The 17,878-nt window shown below is 49.9% G+C and overlaps 1 protein-coding gene across 3 annotated transcripts in view; it reads right to left on the bottom strand.

Moving 5' to 3' along the window:
* Positions 1-17,878, bottom strand: part of GRIK4 (glutamate ionotropic receptor kainate type subunit 4) — a 500,430-nt gene that overhangs the window by 109,331 nt on the left and 373,221 nt on the right. For all 3 annotated transcript variants that reach the window (XM_070803553.1, XM_070803555.1, XM_070803554.1), the window contains 3 exons: positions 12,649-12,810; positions 7,192-7,344; positions 6,200-6,304 (listed from right to left, as the gene is read on the bottom strand). In XM_070803553.1, coding sequence (XP_070659654.1) covers positions 6,200-6,304; positions 7,192-7,344; positions 12,649-12,810 — 420 coding nt within the window. The remainder of the gene's footprint in view (positions 1-6,199; positions 6,305-7,191; positions 7,345-12,648; positions 12,811-17,878) is intronic.

Raw genomic sequence — 17,878 nt, 5'->3', positions numbered from 1 at the left:
GTTTGGAACTAACTAGCTATGTGGAGAAGGAAATGGCAACCCACTCCAGTGTTCTTGCCTGGAGAATCCCAGGGACGGGGGAGCCTGGTGGGCTGCCATCTATGGGGTCGCAGAGTCGAACACGACTGAAGTGACTTAGCAGCAGCAGCAGCTAAATGGATGGGGGCTTCCCAGGTGGTTCAGTGGTAAAGAATCTGCCTGCCAATGCAGGAGACACAGGAGATGAAGGTTTGATCCCTGGTCCTGGACGATCCCATGGAGAAAGGAAGGACAACCCATTTCAGTATTCTTGCCTGGGAAATCCCATGGACAGAGGAGCCAGGTGGGTGACAGTCCGTGGTGTTGCAAAGAGTTGGACATGACTGAACAACTGAGCAAAACAGCTCAATGGATGAGGACCATGATTTTCTCTCAGTTTCTTTACTTGCAAGATGGAGAGATTAGTTTTATGCATGGTTGATAAAAGGATGAGAAATTTCAAGTACACAAAACACCAGCACAGCTCACTGTGTAGCAGACCCCAGTAGAGGGTATCCATTCTCATTATGTCAGCAGAGTCAGCTTTCTATCTAACCATAGGCGAGCAGAACAGACTGGTATGCAAATCGAGTTTCAATAATCTTTGAGTTTAGCCAGGCCAGACGTTGAGGGGTTACCATCTTCACTGCACAGAGGGAGAGAGTTGGGGTGCCCTGTTGCGATGAGCCCATTGAAGAGTGTTGATCCCACCTCCCTGGCCTCATCCCTCCACCTCCTAGAGGCTTAATTAGAGCCTGTTAAGCCATTTCCGATCCTCAGATGAAAGGTGCACTCATCTTATTCCAGCCCTAACAAAGTCGCTGGGGGCCTGCTTAGAATCTCTGATCTTTAAACCAAGTTAAAATGAAGGAAATTAAGGGCCCATTGATGCTGTGCTTCATTTTTCCCCTTGCCTCTTTCAAATATGATTTCTCACAAATTAGGCAGGGAGATTATACTATTCTGATACCACCCAGGAGATCTTTTGGAAGATGGGGAGGGAGAATTTGGAATCGAGATAGGAGATCTCATACAGGCAAAACCTGGAGGCTGAAGCTAACAGACCTTGTCCAGGTTTGGGAAAGTTCCTTCCAGGACACTGTAGGGAACATTTTCTCCTAAACAGCCTCCAATGGAAGATCCACAGATGAAAAAACCCTGTCCAAACAGAATCAAAACAGTAATTTTTTTAAATGGTAAAAAAAAAAAAAAAAAAAGCCCTGAAATTCTAAAAGACTATTTTTTAAATGGTAATAATCCCTTAATCAGCCACTGGCAGGGACTATGGTATTTGGTTCAGACATTTTACCAATTACAACCCACTGGGTCCCTGCGTGGTGCTTTCTAAATAATCAAACCCAGCTCTTAACAGTCACTCGCCCAGACAGGAAGAGAAAGAACAAACCCAAATGAGAAGAGGCCATTACTAAAGCAAGCCCAGCCCAGCGGGTGCCCAGGAGCCAGGCGCCGTCCTGGTTTGGAGCAGGTGGCAGCAAGCTAAGGTGTTTTGATTTGGGGGCTTAGGGATTCCAGGAACGTGAGAAAAGGCAGGAGTGGGAGACCCATGAGCATGGACTTGGGAGTCAGACAAGCCTGAGTGTGAATTCCAGTTCTGCGCCCAGAGTCCTGGCTATTTGTGGACTTGGGCCAAGTTCCTTCGCAACCCTGAGCTTCGGTTTTCTCACTTGTCAAGTGGCAGTTTTATCTACCTTGAAGGGCTGCCCTCCACATCAGCAGTGACCTGTGCAAAGTGCCCATGTGCTGTTTGTGGTACCAAACAGGTCCTCAAGAGATGTTATTTCCCTGCTCCGTGTCACTCTCCCCTCCCCTGCCAGTATCACCGAGGATGGAGTTGGGAGAATAGTACAGCAGTTATACTGACATACCCCTGACATTTCTCCTACCCTGGAAGAGAAGCCCAATTAATTACCAGTCCCTAAACCGTCTCTTCATCCTGTAATAAGCAGGGGAAGGACACCTGTCAAGAGACGAAGACTGGGTCGGTGATTGGGATGGGACCTGGGGACCAGAGCTGCAGAGCTACATCTGTGCTCATGATACATCCTGCAGAGTTCTCACTGCTACTCATGGAACATGAGCCAGACAGGCGAGCAGCAAGACGGTCACCAGATTTGTTGAAGGGAAATGGGTAACAGAAGACGATTACTCTGATGCACTTTATAAGTCCAATCAAGGATGTGTGTCCCTTGGGGTAGCTGAAGGTCAAAAAAATACTATCCTATTTAATGGTCACTTCTGCAGCAGGTTCCATTCAATATTAGCTCAAAAAAGATGAGGGTGAGATACAGGGGGTGTCAAGCCTATTCTTAGAGGCTGCAGTGTGTATTTGTCAAAGGTGAGCCTGTGGACTGGGGCTTCCCAGATGGCTCAGTGGGTAAAGAAGGTGGCACAGTGGTAAAGAATCTGCCTGCCAATGCAGGAGACGGGGGTTCAATCCCTGGGTCAGGAAGATCCCCTGCAGGAGGAAATGGAACCCTCTCTGTTATGCTTGCTTGGAAAATTCCATGGTGGGCTATGCTCCATGGGGTCGCAAAGAATCAGACATGGCTGAGCACAGGGCTTAGGAACATACATTTGAAGGCAAGCACGATGGGTCATTCTTGCATACACCTGGGTCTGAGAAGCCCTACCCTCCACAAGTGCTGTAGAAGATGGGGCAGCAGCCGTCTCTGAGCAGAACCCCTTGCTGGGCTGGGCTGGGGTCGAGGGGTAGGTGCCGGTGGCTGGAGATGCTGCTGTCTCCTAATGACTCAGGCAGCTCTGCAGCCCGGCAGCTGGGAAAAGCAGCCTGAGTGGCGGCTGGTGGAGAAGTGGAGGTAAGGTGAAAAGGTACTCTGAGGCTAATGAGCTGTTCTTCAAGTGGAGGGTGGGATCAGGGCCAACAGCCAACTCTGCCACGGCAGGTGTCGCCTGGTAGAAGTGGGTTCTTTCTGGGGAGCATTAGAAAGCAGGGCTGAAGGCCAAAGAAAGTTTTTCAAAGCCTGAGCCTGGGCTTTCTGTGGACTGAGCCTGGGTTTGGCATCCTCATTGTTCTCCTAACTTCCGTTTTTCTTATCCCCTCTTTTTCCTGACCCTGTTTTACTTTTCCTGTAGCCCTTACCTCCACTGATGTATTATATAGTATTTGTTTGCCTCCTGTCTGTCCCCTACTGGAATACATGCTCCTCGGAAGCAGACACTAAGCCCGTTTTTAACCTTTGTCTAGAAGACAGCCTGGCACATTACAGGAACTCAATATGTATATATGTACATATATACATATATATATATATACACACACACATATATATGTATACATAGATATATTGGAGAAGGCAATGGCACCCCACTCCAGTACTCTTACCTGGAAAATCCCATGGATGGAGGAGCCTGGTAGGCTGCAGTCCCTGGAGTCTCTAAGAGTCGGACACGACTGAGCGACTTCACTTTGACTTTTTGCTTTCATGCATTAGAGAAGGAAATGGCAACCCACTCCAGCGTTCTTGCCTGGAGAATCCTGGGGACCGGGGAGCCTGGTGGGCTGCCGTCTACAGGGTCGCACAGAGTTGGACATGACTGAAGCGACTTAGCAGCAGCAGCAGCATAGATATATATATCTGTGATGATTTAGTAGCTAGGTCGTGTCTGACTCTTGCGACTCCATGGACTATAGCCCACTGGGCTCCTCTGTCCATGGAATTCTCCAGGCAAGAATAGTGGAGTGGGTTGCCATTTCTTTCTCCAGGGATCTTCCCAATCCAGGAATCAAACCTGGGTCTCCTGCACTGCAGGCAGATTCCTTACCGACTGAGCTATGAGGGAAGCCCATATGTATATACTGCAAAAAATGAATAAACGTTCCTTACTTCACATCCCTCACTGGGACTCAGGAAGTCAGCCTGACAATTTGCCTACAGATGGGAGGCTTCCTTTGTTCGGGAATTATGAGCCCAAGGGCACGATTTGAGTTTAATAACCTGAAATTGCACTTATTTTTTCCATGTCAGTCTCTTGCCAGACTGTAGGCTCTCTCAGTGCAGGAACTGTGTCTTTTCCATTGCTTCCTCCATGCCCAGCCCGGTGCCTGACACCCAGGATAGGCTCACAATCTGTGACAGCCGTGAAATGACCATTTTGTGATCCTCCATCCCTTAGTTTCTGACTGCCTACCTCACTCCCAGCCCATTTGGGAAGTTATGAAAAACAGTTGCTGATGTCACTGCTTCAAGATCACGGCGCTCCAGCCCTGAGCTAAGAGCAGTCGTTAACATAGCTTCTCTCAGTCTGGGACTCTTGCCTTTTACTTTATTGTGTTCCCAGAAGGGTGATCTGCCCTTGTAGTCGAGCATAATTGCTTTCCTCCTAGAAGGAACTCCATTGGCCCTGGTGAGACAGGCTGAATCAGGGTCTCTCAGACACAGGGACCAAGTGGAAGGATGCAGGTGTGATGGCCCTTCTAGCACAGCCCAGGGTGCCACCCAGATCACCTTTGGGGTCTGTTCCTGGGTCCTCCACGAGGTCTACCCAATCAGACACTTGTGGGGTGGAGTCCAAAAAATCTGCATTTTCCACAAATTGCCAAGGTGATTCTGATGCATAATTTGTCATAATGGTTAAGAACTTGGGCTTTAGAGTCAGAAATGCTTGAATTCAAAACCAGCTGCCATGGCTACATTGTTCAAGATCAAGTCAGTCTGTCTCCTGGAGCCTCAGTTTCCTCACTTGCAAAATGGGGATTAATAAGAAGTAACTACTTTGTGGGATTAAAAGGGAAAATATGAATGACATATTCCGTGTGGTAAATGGCTCATGGTTAGAGTTTCATGAATGAAAACCCCTATAATGATGATGATGGTGGAGCAGTGAAAATGATAGAGATGGTGGTGGTGGTGAAGATGATGGTGGTGGTGGTGGTGAAGGTGATGATGGTGGTGGTGGTGGTGATGAAGGTGATGGTGGTGGTGGTGGTGAAGGTGATGGTGGTGGTGGTGGTGAAGGTGATGATGGTGGTGGTGGTGGTGGTGAAGGTGATGGTGGTGGTGGTGGTGGTGATGAAGATGATGGTGGTGGTGGTGGTGAAGGTGATGATGGTGGTGGTGGTGGTGATGAAGATGATGGTGGTGGTGGTGGTGGTGAAGGTGATGGTGGTGGTGGTGGTGAAGGTGATGATGGTGGTGGTGGTGGTGATGAAGATGATGGTGGTGGTGGTGGTGGTGAAGGTGATGGAAATGGTGAGATTGATGGTACAGATCGTAGGGATGGTGACCATGAGGATGATGGTGCTGGGCGTGGTGGTAAAGATGATGGTAGAGGTGTTGGTGACGAAGAAGATGATGATGATTCTTCTTAATCTCCTGGAAAGGTGATTCTGCAACCTCTTCAGTGGTATGTTTCCTTAGCCACTCTGATAGTCAGGAGGCTCTTCAATATGTCTGCTTCCTGCTATAATTAGTGCATCATTTTCTACTTCTAATGTTTTCCTAAGGTTGGAAGAAGGCGACACTAAGAATAAAGAATTTACTAATAGAGTGATGGAGAGGTTGGGAGACCTTCAGAGAGGCACTTGGAGTGACTGCCAGAATCCCTGCTTCCTCTGATGTAAGAGAATCGGAGGAAAGGAGAGTGAGAAGGTTAATGCAGGAGGATGAGAGAGGCGGGGCGAGTTGAAAGGAGCTCCAGAGGTCGAAGCATCCCTGAGTTGGACAGGGAGCAGCCAGGAGAGAAGGGGTGTGATTGGCATGGCAGGGGGCAGAGGTGGGTTGGTCAGAAAAGAGCTGACAGGAGAGAACTGAACACTGAAGGGATTCCTCAAACCCCACGGGATGGGATCTGATCCGTATGTGACCAGCAAGCCACCTGGAAACTAACACTGGTGCCAGGATTAGGGCGAGATTCAGGAAGCAGAATAATCCACATGTTAGAATTCTCTCCTTATACAATGCCCCCTTCTCTGCCCTCTCCCACTATGAAGCACAGGTGCCTCCCTCTTGGTGTTCTGCTGGGGCTGTGACCCCTGATCCACACTGGCTGATCCTGGTGCGGGAAGAGGAGATGCCTTGCACTGGACACCGCCTGCTGCTCTGGGGATGACAGCAGGAGGTCATCCTGAGTGCCAAGGAGAAATGGGCTGGGGACAGAGACAGCAGCAAGGAGGAGGGATCTGCCAGCAGGCTCGGCTTACCTGCCGGAAACCATTCCTTGTGAACTGCAAGATTTTCAAGGCATAGTTGGACCTCTGGCCTTTGCTGTTGAATTCAATGTGGCCGGTGAGACCTTCCAATTCTACCTGTCCAAGAGAGAGTGAGTTACAGCACCAAATAGGCCCAGCCTTCCATGTGGCCTGGAGCAAGCATTCCACCATTCTAGTGAAGGATGCACAAGAGAGGGGAAGCCATCAAGATCCATTCTCCTGTCCACCTCTCGGCCACAGGATCTTGAGACTATGAAAATGATGTCTCTGGAACCAGTTCAGACTTTTGCTCCACACTCAGTGACCTCACAGCTGCTGCATAAACCAACTCGGTACTGAGATGCTAGTTTGAACTCAGATCCCCCGGAGCTCCTCCTCCACACCCTTGGCTGTGAATAGCATCTATCCTCCTTGGGCAGCTGCTCGCCCATCTCTAAGCTTCAGGAAGTCAGGATGACCTGACTCTAGCTGCAAAGTCCCAGCTGCTCTGTACCAGGTTTCTCTGATGGGAAATGGCTTTTTCCTGGGCTAGAATCCATGTCCATCTCACCAGTGGTGGCTTAGCTGGGAGAACTCTGGGGGAACTTAGCATCAGGCCAGAAGTGCTGAGCCTGCGACTCCCGGAGGGGCCAACATCCATGGCAGCATTATCCATCCCCATGTGTGCAGAGCTTTGCAGGGACCACATCTGAGCCAAGGGGGTCCCAGTTCTAAGCCTAGAATCCAGGGACCGCCTAACAGTCTAAGGCTCAAGAGCCATTGCCCTGCAAACAAACTTGCCATGGATTCTCAGTGGTTTTTAGGGATTAGGAAACAACTGGGACTGATGCTCCCCTGAATGGGATCACCACAGATCATTGTTTTACCCATGGCTGTGATATACTGGGGAGGCCTGGAGGTGGGGGGCCTTGAACAGTGTCCCCGCCCCGGACTCTGCCCCTTGCAGGCTGGGCGTGGCCTGCAGGGTCCCCACCGCCCCTCACCATGCGCAGGTAGTTCATGAGGCTGGTGCCGTGCTGCCAGATCTGGGCCGAGCCGCAGGACAGGGGCTTCACACCGATCTCCTGGCTGCGGTTCAGCTCCTGCACCGCGGTCACCACAGCATAGACGGCATCAAACAGCAGGGCCGAGGACAGCTGAGGTGGAGAGACAAAGTGGTGGGTGTAAAGGAGGGAAAGGAAAAGGAGGAAGAAAGGAGGAGGAAGAAAAAGCAAAACAAAGAAGTGAGGGCGTGTCTGCCCTGGGTCCACCTCTCCCTGGAGACTTGCAGACACAGCTCGCCACGCCATTTCTCGCATCCTCCCACCAGGCCCCAAGCTCTTTCCTGCCACATGGTTGCCGCTTCCCACGTCGTCTGGGATGCGGTTATCTTGGCTGATGCTCCCTCATTAGCAAACGATCCAGATGCCGAGAGATCAGCATGTGCTTATCTGCAGTATTCTCTGGCATTTGGCCTTTGAGATTCTTCAGGTGCTTCTAAGTAATTACAACTCCAACAAGGGATGCTGGGGGTGAGGAGGAGGAAGAGGATGGAAGGACCATCCTCAAAGTCCCTGTCTTCTCTCCATCTGTATCTTGTCTTCAGAGAGGTGACCCAGGTGATGTATCCCCAGTGTGCTCTGGGCTTCATGAGTCCTTTCTGTGGTCCAGCTTGGGCTGCCTTGAGCTCCTGAAACCTCCTAAGCCCTGAACATCTTCTTTTCCCAGCTTAGTCTCCAAGGGTCCTCCGTCTATCACCAGACAGTTCTCTCCCAGGCTCCTGGCAATCAGCCCAGGTCTCTCACTGGGATCCTCCAGCAGCTTCTCGGAAACCTTGTGTTCCATCCACACTCCTCCAGCTTATTCCTCCCACCCCATCCCCCATCACCAATTTCACCTCCAAAGGTGTGAGAGCCTATTATCTAACTTCTGGCTCATCAGCTTTTCCATCCCACTGCAGGTCTCCATTCTGAAGCATCTTTTGGATCTCCCAATTTCTTTCTCCCTCTACTATTATTTACTGATTTAGCTCTGGAAAGCATTTGGCACTGCAGGTGGGGAAAGTCCTGGTACCTAACTAGCGCTCCATCCATGTTTCTGCTCCTGGGTCTGCAAAGCCCACCATCCCTGCTCCTTCCATCTTCCATCCTGTTTCCCTTTCGGAGCCCTTGCTGTCTTTCTGTGGCTTCTGTTCCCCATCTATGTGGGCATGTCTCTAGGTCCTGTCTCTGCTTCTCCTGTCCTGTCTCTTCTAAATATTAACCCCCCCAAACGACTCAATTCTCATTTAAAATCCTCTCCTCTTTCTTGGCTCAAAATGTTCCTTGGCAAACACCCACGATTCTCTTGTTTTTATATTTTCATTTGTTTCTTCATTGCTGTCTTCTTTGAAGCTGTTTGTAAATTGTTTAGGGGAATGAAAGACTGTATAAATTAAGATGAATCAATCTGACTCAAGGAATAGCAGCTGAATTTCTTCATCCACTGGAATAAAAGTATGAGTATCTTTTAAACACACCACTGTAACCCTTATATTCCCCAACACCCTCAGACCAATGGATTCCCAGAGTCCTCTTGGGTGTCCGTTTGTCTCTGAACTTCTGTCGCTTAAACTCTGATCCCCAGCACAATTCCAGGACAGGAATCATTAAAATTTCATGGAATAGTTCTTACAATCTGGGTTTTATTCAATGAAATAAACACTTAATTACAAACAGCTGTTTTAGCCCAAATTCTAATTACTTAATCTAGCCATCTGTAATTTTAATGATTTTCTACGATTTTTGTTCTTTGCTGCGTGATGAATGGGAGTGGCATATGAAATTAGCAGGGACGTGTCTTCGTTCAAGATTGTCTTCTGCTCAGGCGGGAAGCATGGTTGTGGTTTGCTGGCAGCCGCCAGGCAGGCACGGCCTGGTGGGGGCAGCACTGAGCGCTTTTTTTTTTGGTGGTCACCCTTCTGTACAGCCATTCCCTCTCTGTGCCCTTGGAACTGGGCCCCCATTCCAACAAGCTCCACCTGGAACATCATGGGCCCAACAGGGAAGATGAGGAAGAGAGGGAGACACACTCCAGTTGGGAGAAAAAGAAGTAAGAGAGAAGAAAATGCAAAGAAAATGTGGAGTGCAGGAGAGAAAGAAGAACAGAAAGAGCAAGAAGGGGAGGAGGTTATAGTGACAAAGGAAAGTGGAAAGGGCAGAGTGAGGGGGGAGGAGATGAGAAGGAAAAAGAGAACAGAACTGATGGAGGAGGAGAGGACCGTGGAGGAAAGAGAGAGGAGGAGAGCGGCCCCTCCCAGATGGAGCATCTCTTTAGGAAGCTGAAGTGGGGAGACAAACCGGGCTGTGTGTTCCTGGAACTGATTCTTTCTCGCCTTCCAGCTCCCGGCAGATGAAGGAGCTAGGCTGTTTGTGCTGGGAATTTCCGCCTCCAAAGAGACAGGAAGAGGCACTGCTTTTCAAAAGGTAGGTGCTAGAGCGAGAAGCCTTGGGAAAGATGAGCTTCACATTCGTCAAGGGGAGGAGTTCCTACATCGCCTTCCCTTCAGACACCGTGGCTGGAAGGTTCTGTAAGCTAGAGCTGAGGCTTAGCTGTGGCCCCGTCCTCTGGAGGGCCTCCGCAAGGCCCCCGGCACTCTTGCACCTCAGTTTTCTCATTTATTCAATAGGGCAGCATGCTCTTGTCTGTTGTTAGGGTGCCACGAAGAGGAAGAGGTCCAGGTGGGAATATTTCAAGCATCAGTGGTTCGGCATTCTATCTGTTCTCTGTTCTCACTCCCTGACTCTGAGTCCGTGAGTGTGGCTTTCTTTGGCCAACAAAATGAGGTGGAAGTCACAGTGTGCTCATCCTGGGAGCCTAGGACTCAGAGGTCTTGTGCATTTCCACTTGCTTTGCCACCCTCCTGCCACCACCATGAGAGGACATGCCAGGCCAGCCTGCTGGGCTAGAAGGATGGGAGCTATGTGGAGCCCCAGCCTGATCAGCCGACTCCTAGGCATTGAATGAGCTCAGCCAGATCAAAAGAGCTGCCCTGCTGAGCCAGCTTAGATGACCTGATCCCTGGTTGACCCTCAGATGCACGAGCTCCATAAATGTTTATTTTGTAAGCTGGTGAGATCTGGGTGCTGGTTGTTACAAAGCTGGTGTTGCAAAAGCTACCTGATATACTTACTAATGCTTCTTGAAATATCTGCCAGATAAAATGTTAAATAAGTTCATTCAGTGCATGTAGTGGAAGAAGTGGTGAAGTGTTAGTCACTCAATCGTGTCCTACTCTTTGCGACCCCCACAGACTGTATCCCTCCAGGCTTCTCTGTCCATGGAATTCTCCAGGCAAGAATACCGGAGTGGGTAGTCATTCCCTTCTGTGGGTAGATCCTCCCAGGGTATCTTCCCAACCCAGGGATTGAACCTGGGTCTCCTGCATTGCAGGCGGATTCTTTACTGTCTGAGCCACCAGGGAATGTGTGGCTCAAAGTATCCAGCAGATGGAATGTTAAATAAATTAATTCAATGCATATCTGTACTCTTTACATTATGCAATAAAATTGAGGATGGAATCATATCGCATTTTATCTTCACAATAATCCTCTAAGATGGTCAAACCTAATTCCGCAAAATGACAGAAAAAGAATCTGAGGCCCAGGAGGGTTACATAGCTACCTAAGATCACACAGCGAGAAAACAGCAGAGCCAGGATTTGAATCCAGGTCCCGTGCCTCTTGTCAGCACATGTGAGCACAGCTCAAGCTGGTCCCATAGCCCTGTTAGTGGTGCCGCCTGGCCAGGGTGTCAGGTGGGCATGAGCCAGGTGCCCAGGGCCACCTGTCTGCCTGTCTGTGGTCAATGTGCACACAAATGGCAGGGTTGAAACCCTCAGAGGGACACTGGCAACGTGGCACCAGGACCTTTAATGTCACTAGGCCAGATGCCAAATGTGGACTGGTTTGGGTTGGAGAGGAGGCGGCAGGTTTTGCCTCCTCTTAGCTCAGTTGGTAAATAATCCACCTGCAGTGCAGGAAACTCCTGTTCGATTCCTGAGTTGGGAAGATCCACTAGAGAAGGAATAGGCTACCCACTCTAGTATTCTTGGGCTTCCCTTGTGGCTTAGCTGGTAAAGAATCCACCTGCAATGTGGGAGACCTGGGCTTGATTCCTGGGTTGGGAAGATCCCCTGGAGAAGGGAATGGCAACCCACTCCAGTATTCTTGCCTGGGAAATCCCATGGACATAGGAGCCTGGTGGGCTACAGTCCATGGGGTCGCAAAGAGTCAGACACAACTAAGTCGCTTTCACTTTACTTTACTTCACTTCCGGATAATGTGCTATGAGCCTCTGAAGAGGCTGTGCTACAGCCTCTGTGAGGTGTAATGAGCACCTCATTACAACACTGGAGTGATGAGTGCAAGACCCACGGACAAGACCAGGGGCACAGGGCTGCACTCCTCCCAGGAGGGGTGAGCAAGGTCCCACTATGACCCTATGCCTGAGGACTTGTCACTGCGCCTTAAGCAACTGGGGGTGAGGACTCCCTTCCTCCAGGTGTTTTGCCCCAGCAAATCCTTCCTATGGCATCTTCCCTCTTTCAGGCCTAAAACACCCTGCTAGAATGCGCTTGGTAACCCTGAGAACCTTCTAGCTCAAGTTCTCATGCCTCCTCTCAGTTGGTTCCCTGATCAAAGCTCCTTGAGCTTTGCAAGAGTTCTGACCTTTGGAAAGTTATGTGAGCATCACATGAACAACCTCATGGGGCTTTGGGAGGCTTAACTCTAACCTGGCTAGGACAGATCTAGAAAGCCATACAAGCCCACTTCCAGAGAACATGCCTTGTAATAAATGAACATGAGCAGAGATCCCTGATAGGCCCCAGAGAGTAAGGACATTGGACCCAGTGGAGAACAGCCAGGGAAATCTCTGCCTCCATCACACACACACAGGGAACGAAGTGCAGGGAGGAAAAACGCAGGTAAAAGCACAAAGGAAGCCTCTCTGGATGAGCTGCACTGGGGGCAATGGTCCACGGCACAGGGCCAGGAGTATCAGACTCTAGTTTCACTTGGAAAAGGCTTAGTGTTTGCCCCTGAACAAGATCCCCACATCCCCTTCCCTCATCTCCATGCCTGGGCTTCAGTCTATCTGAGAGATGAAGGAACAGATCAGCTAAAGCCCTTCCAATGTAAGATTCTTGGATCCGAAACTCAGTGGGTCTTAGCAACAGCGTCAACAGGAGTCTGGCCACAATCACTAAATGACAGTCTGGGGCCTCCACATGCTCCCAACCTGCTGACTTCTCCCCCAAAGTGTCCCTTGTAAGCACTTTCCAGCACTTGTATGATCTACTTTTGAGCTGGGCCTGGAGAAGGCTGGAGTCCAGGATGGGCTGTATTTGGGGGGAGGGGCTGGCTCACAGAGGGGGTGCTGGCAGCAAAGGGGCACCAGGGAGGGGCCTGGTGGGCACTTACTGCGGGCCCCGTGAAGGGCACGTGGTCACAGTTCTCCTGCCAGGACTGGTTGAGGCTCTGTGCAAACTCTTGGAAGAAAGCGTGGGACTGGTTGAAGATGGAAAAGCCCAGAATGTTGACTCGATCGTCCACGAGACTGTCCATCCGCTGGAGCGAGAACTCCTGAAAGACGCAGCAGGCAGGGCAGAGCAGGGTCAGGGAGGGCAGGGTGGGTGGGCTCTGCAGGCTCATAGCTAGGGAGTGCAGCCTAGCCAGATGGACAGCATTGCCAGGTGCTCTGCTGGGCGTCAGGGTCCGGGGGTGGCAGAGAGTTCTTCCTCAAATAGCTCACAGGGTAGGGGTGCAGGGAGGGAGAAAGGAGAAATGAGCAGAATGATCTCTACAAAAGGCATGTGTACAATGCTCTGGCTGGAGAAAGAAAGAAAAACACGAATGAGTTGGTAGAGGCAGGATGGTGTGTGCAGAAGGTGTGACCCATGAGCTGTCTTGAAGGATGCTCAGCATTTTCTGGGTGGAAAATGTGAGTGGACCAAGGCTATTCCAGACAGGATTCACCATGGATACAAAGACCTGGAGGTGAGACAGTGTGTGGGCGCCTGCAGGATACTTTCACAGGAGCATCGCTCTTCAAAGCATGTCCACAGAACGCCTGCCACAGACTCACCTGGGTATCTTTTTTAAAAAAAGTGATGATGCCTGCATCCCACCTAACACCAACTGAATCCATATCTCAGAAGCTGAGGCCCAGGACCCAGTATTTTTAGCAGGGTCCAAGGTCATATGCACATCAAAGTTTGAGAGGCACTGGGTCAGAACCAGGATACATGAGGGTGGGGTGACCGTGCGAGATGGAGTGGGAGATGTCAGCAGGGGCCGGAGCACAGGGCTTGGTTCCTGGGTCGGGGAGCTTGCGCTTTATCCTAATAGTGATGGGACCTGAAGGCTCAGTCAGCCAAGGAGTAAGAAGATCATGTTGTATTTCTAAGAATCTCCACCTGAACATCTGCAGGTAGGGCTGTGCCTTCATTTTATTATTATTATTTTTTATTCATTTCACAAATATTGAAGTGCTAATTATGTGCCAGACACGGGCCCAGAGGGTGTTCTAGACACGGAATATATATGAACAAGAAACACATTTCCTGATGTTCAGGACCTTGCAGGTTAGGGGACGAGACAGACTGTAAGCAAACAAATAAATACGTATACTGTCAGATAGGGCTTCCCTGGTGGCTCAGCAGTAAAGAATTTGCCTACAATGCAGGAGCCACAGGGAGACACAGTTTCGATCCCTGGGTCAGAAAGATCCCCTGGAGAAGGGTATGGCAACCCACTTCAGTATTCTTGCCTGGAGAATTCTAAGAACAGAGGAGCCTGGTGGGCTACAGTCCATGAGGTCATAGAGTCGGACACAACTGAAGCGACTTAGCACCCAGGCACTGTCAGATATCTATGGGGTTAGAATGGGGGTTGCTCCCTGAGATGAGGCAGTTAGGGAAACCCCATGTGGGGCAGTGGCATGTAGATACTCAAGGGAATGCTCCCAGGATGTGTGGTCCTCACCCATCATGTGGCTGGAGCCATGGTTTCACTCAGCTAAAAACTGCAGGCATGAGTCTCAAGGAGGCTAGTTAGTGTCACAGGGAGAAGCACCCCTATCTCAGGCAGGGCTGAGGTCAGAGCCCTGGACCCCCAAAGTCCCCCTGGTCCTATACAGGGAAACCAGGCAGGAGAGTGTGGGCTATTCAGCTCACCAATCCCTGCTCCTGAAATAATGCCTTCACATGCAGGTCAGGTCATCCTTGTACATTGAATTCACATTCATCATACATTTATTCCACATGCCTCACACACAGCTCTGCACCCTCTGGGCACATGGTCGTTAGACCCCAGGACTAACCCATCAGCCACTCCGTCTGACATGACAGATGGCAGGTGCCGTGGGCTTGCTTTGTAGCCGAGCAGAAACACAGCTCTTCTTCAGGCGGCCTCCATGTCTTAAGACTTAGTTCCTCCAGGCCCCTGTCACATCCCTGGCAAACTCACTCACTCACATCCATGGCCACGGCCAAGCCCTCGGGCCATGGGCCTGCGCTGTGCCCGGAGTCCAGCCTCATTAGCTGCAGCTTGCAGACTAAAGTTACAAAGATGCCTTTGGAGCCACCAAACGCTGACAGCATGGAGTGGGATAAGGATTAAGTGTCTTTTGGATCCTGCCACATCCCCGTCAGGGGAACCCGGACGTGTCAGAGAATGTATTGATTCATAAGCTGATATGTCTCCCGTCTCTAACAGGGCAGCTGCCCATGCACTATGGGCTATCAGCAGACACGAGGGTGCAGATGGCTAACGAGGAGAGAGCATCTGGCAAGGACGGGGTGGTGGGGTGCAGAGCCAGGCTGCTGTCAGGCAACCGAGGGGCCTCCCCAGCTGTGGTTGGTGTTGGGGGAGCTGGAGATGTCCCCTCTCCCTCGGCTTCTGTGTCAATGTGGGCAGCTCGTCACCACCACCCCACCCCCTACCCCGCCCTATCCTCACATGCACAGCAGGGTGGAAGAAGGCCCATTTCAAGGAAGCCCTGATAGCTCAGTTGGTAAAGAATCCACCTGCAATGCAGGAGACCTTGGTTCGATTCCTGGGTCAGGAAGATCCCCTGGAGAAGGGATAGGCTACCTATTCCAGTATTCTTATGCTTCCCTTGTGGCTCAGCTGGTATAGAATCCGCCTGCAATGTGGGAGACCTGGGTTCGATCCCTGGGTTGGGAAGATCCCCTGGAGAAGGGAAAGGCTACCCAACTCCAGTATTCTGGCCTGGAGAATTCCATGGACTGTATAGTCCATGGGGTCGCAAAGAGTTGGATATAAGTGAGCAACTTTCACTTTCACTTTGACACCTTGATGTCTAGACTCACAGTGGCAGTACGGGGACACATGGTAAGCGCTTTGGGTTCAAATCCAGGGGCTGCACTATACTGCTATGTATGATCTGGGCTTCAGATCCTCATTTAAAGTGGCAACAACAATGACAGCAACCTCAGAGGTTGTTCAAGGAACAAATAATAGGCATGCACCAGGCGTATCATCTCTGGCACATAAGACATGTTCAACATGCGACGGCTACGAACATGCTACCACAAGATTGTGGGAAGCTTCTAGCTTCCTACTTCTTTAGTTCCACTCGTCTTGGAAACCTGAGTTCAAAAGGTGTTTCCTTGAAATGCATGGCCCGAGCTGAGTAAGAATGAATGAATTAATTACAGACACTTAGAGACAGCCCATCCCAAAGTCAGACAACCTGTCTTCCCGCCTTTTAATAACTACCTTCTCATCCTCCAATTATATCCTATTTTCAAAGGCCCCCTTAAGATAAAAAGATCCAGGAGCTTCCTTGATAATCCATCCTATTTATAACGACCTATGGGAGAGCTTGTGAAAGGACAAGAAAGGGGTGGAGTGTTCTTCTATTGTAATTTCCCAGGACACTTCAGGCTTCTATTCTCTAAGCATCTTCACTGTTAAGAAATGCTTCTTTCTGTCTAAACTTACAGTCTTCTGCTGCTGCTGAAGCTTGGTGTCTAAGTGAAAATGGGAAACAGCTGCCCACTGCCAGTTTGTATACAAAGAAAATCTTCTAAGTTCTAGTATTTCCCAAAGTGTGTTTCTTAGGACACTAGCTTTTCTGGGAAGTGTGTACAGAAGTTTCAATAAAACAAGTTTCCATGTTCAAATAAGGGGAGCAAACCTGGCATATTCTAAACACATGTTCAAGATTGACAACGCACACTAGCACATGAAAGGGTTAAAGAAGTCCTACCGTAAGCAGCTTAATTTTGTTTAACCTGGGACTTTCTAAGCTCTAACCATGGAACACTTTCCCCACCAAACCTATGGATGTCTCGCAGGAGTGTTCTATAGACTGTGCAGTGGGAAATGCTGTTTTAAACATGCTACATAGTCATGCACAGATGTGAGAGTTGGACCATCAAGCAGGCTGAGTGCTAAAGAATTGATGCTTTCAAACTGTGGTGCTGGAGAAGACTCTTGAGAGTCCCTTGGATGGCAAGGAGATCCAACCAGTCAATCCTAAAGGAAATCACCCCTGAATATTCGTTGGAAGGACTGATGCTGAAGCTCCAGTTTTTTGGCCACCTGATGCAAAGAGCTGACACACTGGAAAAGATCCTGATGCTGGGCAAGATTAAGGGAGGAGGAGAAGGGGGTGACAGAGGATGAGATGGTTGGATGGCATCACTGATTCAATGGACATGAGTTTGAGCATTTGATAGTGAAGGACAGGAAAGCCTGGCATGCTACAGTCCATGGGGTCACAAAGAGTAGAACATGACTTAGCAACAACTGAACAACAATTCTAAACATATTTAGGGAAACATGAATCATAACCCCCAAATCAAATCAAGTCATAGGGAGGGTATCATTTGGCTGAGGGGGTATTATACAAGATCAACCAATTTCAGGATGAGAGGGGAGCATAGACCCTCTGGCTCCTGCTTTCCACCGAGAGCTCTAGCTAAGAATGCACCCTGGCCTCATCCAGGTGTCCTGTGCTCTCCAGGTGTGTTCCCAGGCTGGCTGTGACCTTAACTGAAATGACAAAGTGTTAGGAGCCCTGGGGTAGATCTGGTTCTCATGGGAACCTTGGTTCTCTTATAAATGTGCTGGGGAGGGAAATCTTAAGGTCTCTGCTCCCAATGTGAGTAGATTCCATCACCGTCACGAGACCAGGGGAACCAGGGTGAAGAACAGAGCCCATGGCCACGTGGTAAGGCCAAGTGCTGGCACAGAGGCCAAGACCAAGTCTTCAATTACTCCAACAGCATGTGGTTTTGTGACAGCACTGGCAGTGCCAATATATTTTCACGTCCATGGCCTCTTCCTCCCAAGGCCTGTGTGTTCCTAAGAGCAGGGATGTACCTGACCCATTTATTATTTGTTTATTTTTGGCTGTGCTGAGTCTTCACCGCTGTTGGACTTTTCTCTAGCTGTGGCGGGTGGGAGCTACTCTGCAGTTGCAATGTGCAGGCTTCTCATTGCAATGGCTTCTCTTGTTGCAGAGCACAGGCTCTAGGGTGCGTGGGCTCCAGTAGTTGTGGCATTCGGGCTTAGTAGTTACTGTTTGCAGGCTGGGGCTCAAGAATTTGGGCTCAATAGTTGTGGCACACGGGCTTAGTTGCTCTGCAGCATGTGGGATCTTCCCCGACCAGGGATTGAA

The sequence above is a fragment of the Bos indicus genome, chromosome 15 (genome assembly GCF_029378745.1).
Source record: "Bos indicus isolate NIAB-ARS_2022 breed Sahiwal x Tharparkar chromosome 15, NIAB-ARS_B.indTharparkar_mat_pri_1.0, whole genome shotgun sequence".
Taxonomy (NCBI): Eukaryota; Metazoa; Chordata; class Mammalia; order Artiodactyla; family Bovidae; genus Bos; species Bos indicus.
The sequence above is the reverse complement of the archived record's forward strand: the minus strand, read 5'-3'. Positions and strand labels throughout refer to the sequence as shown.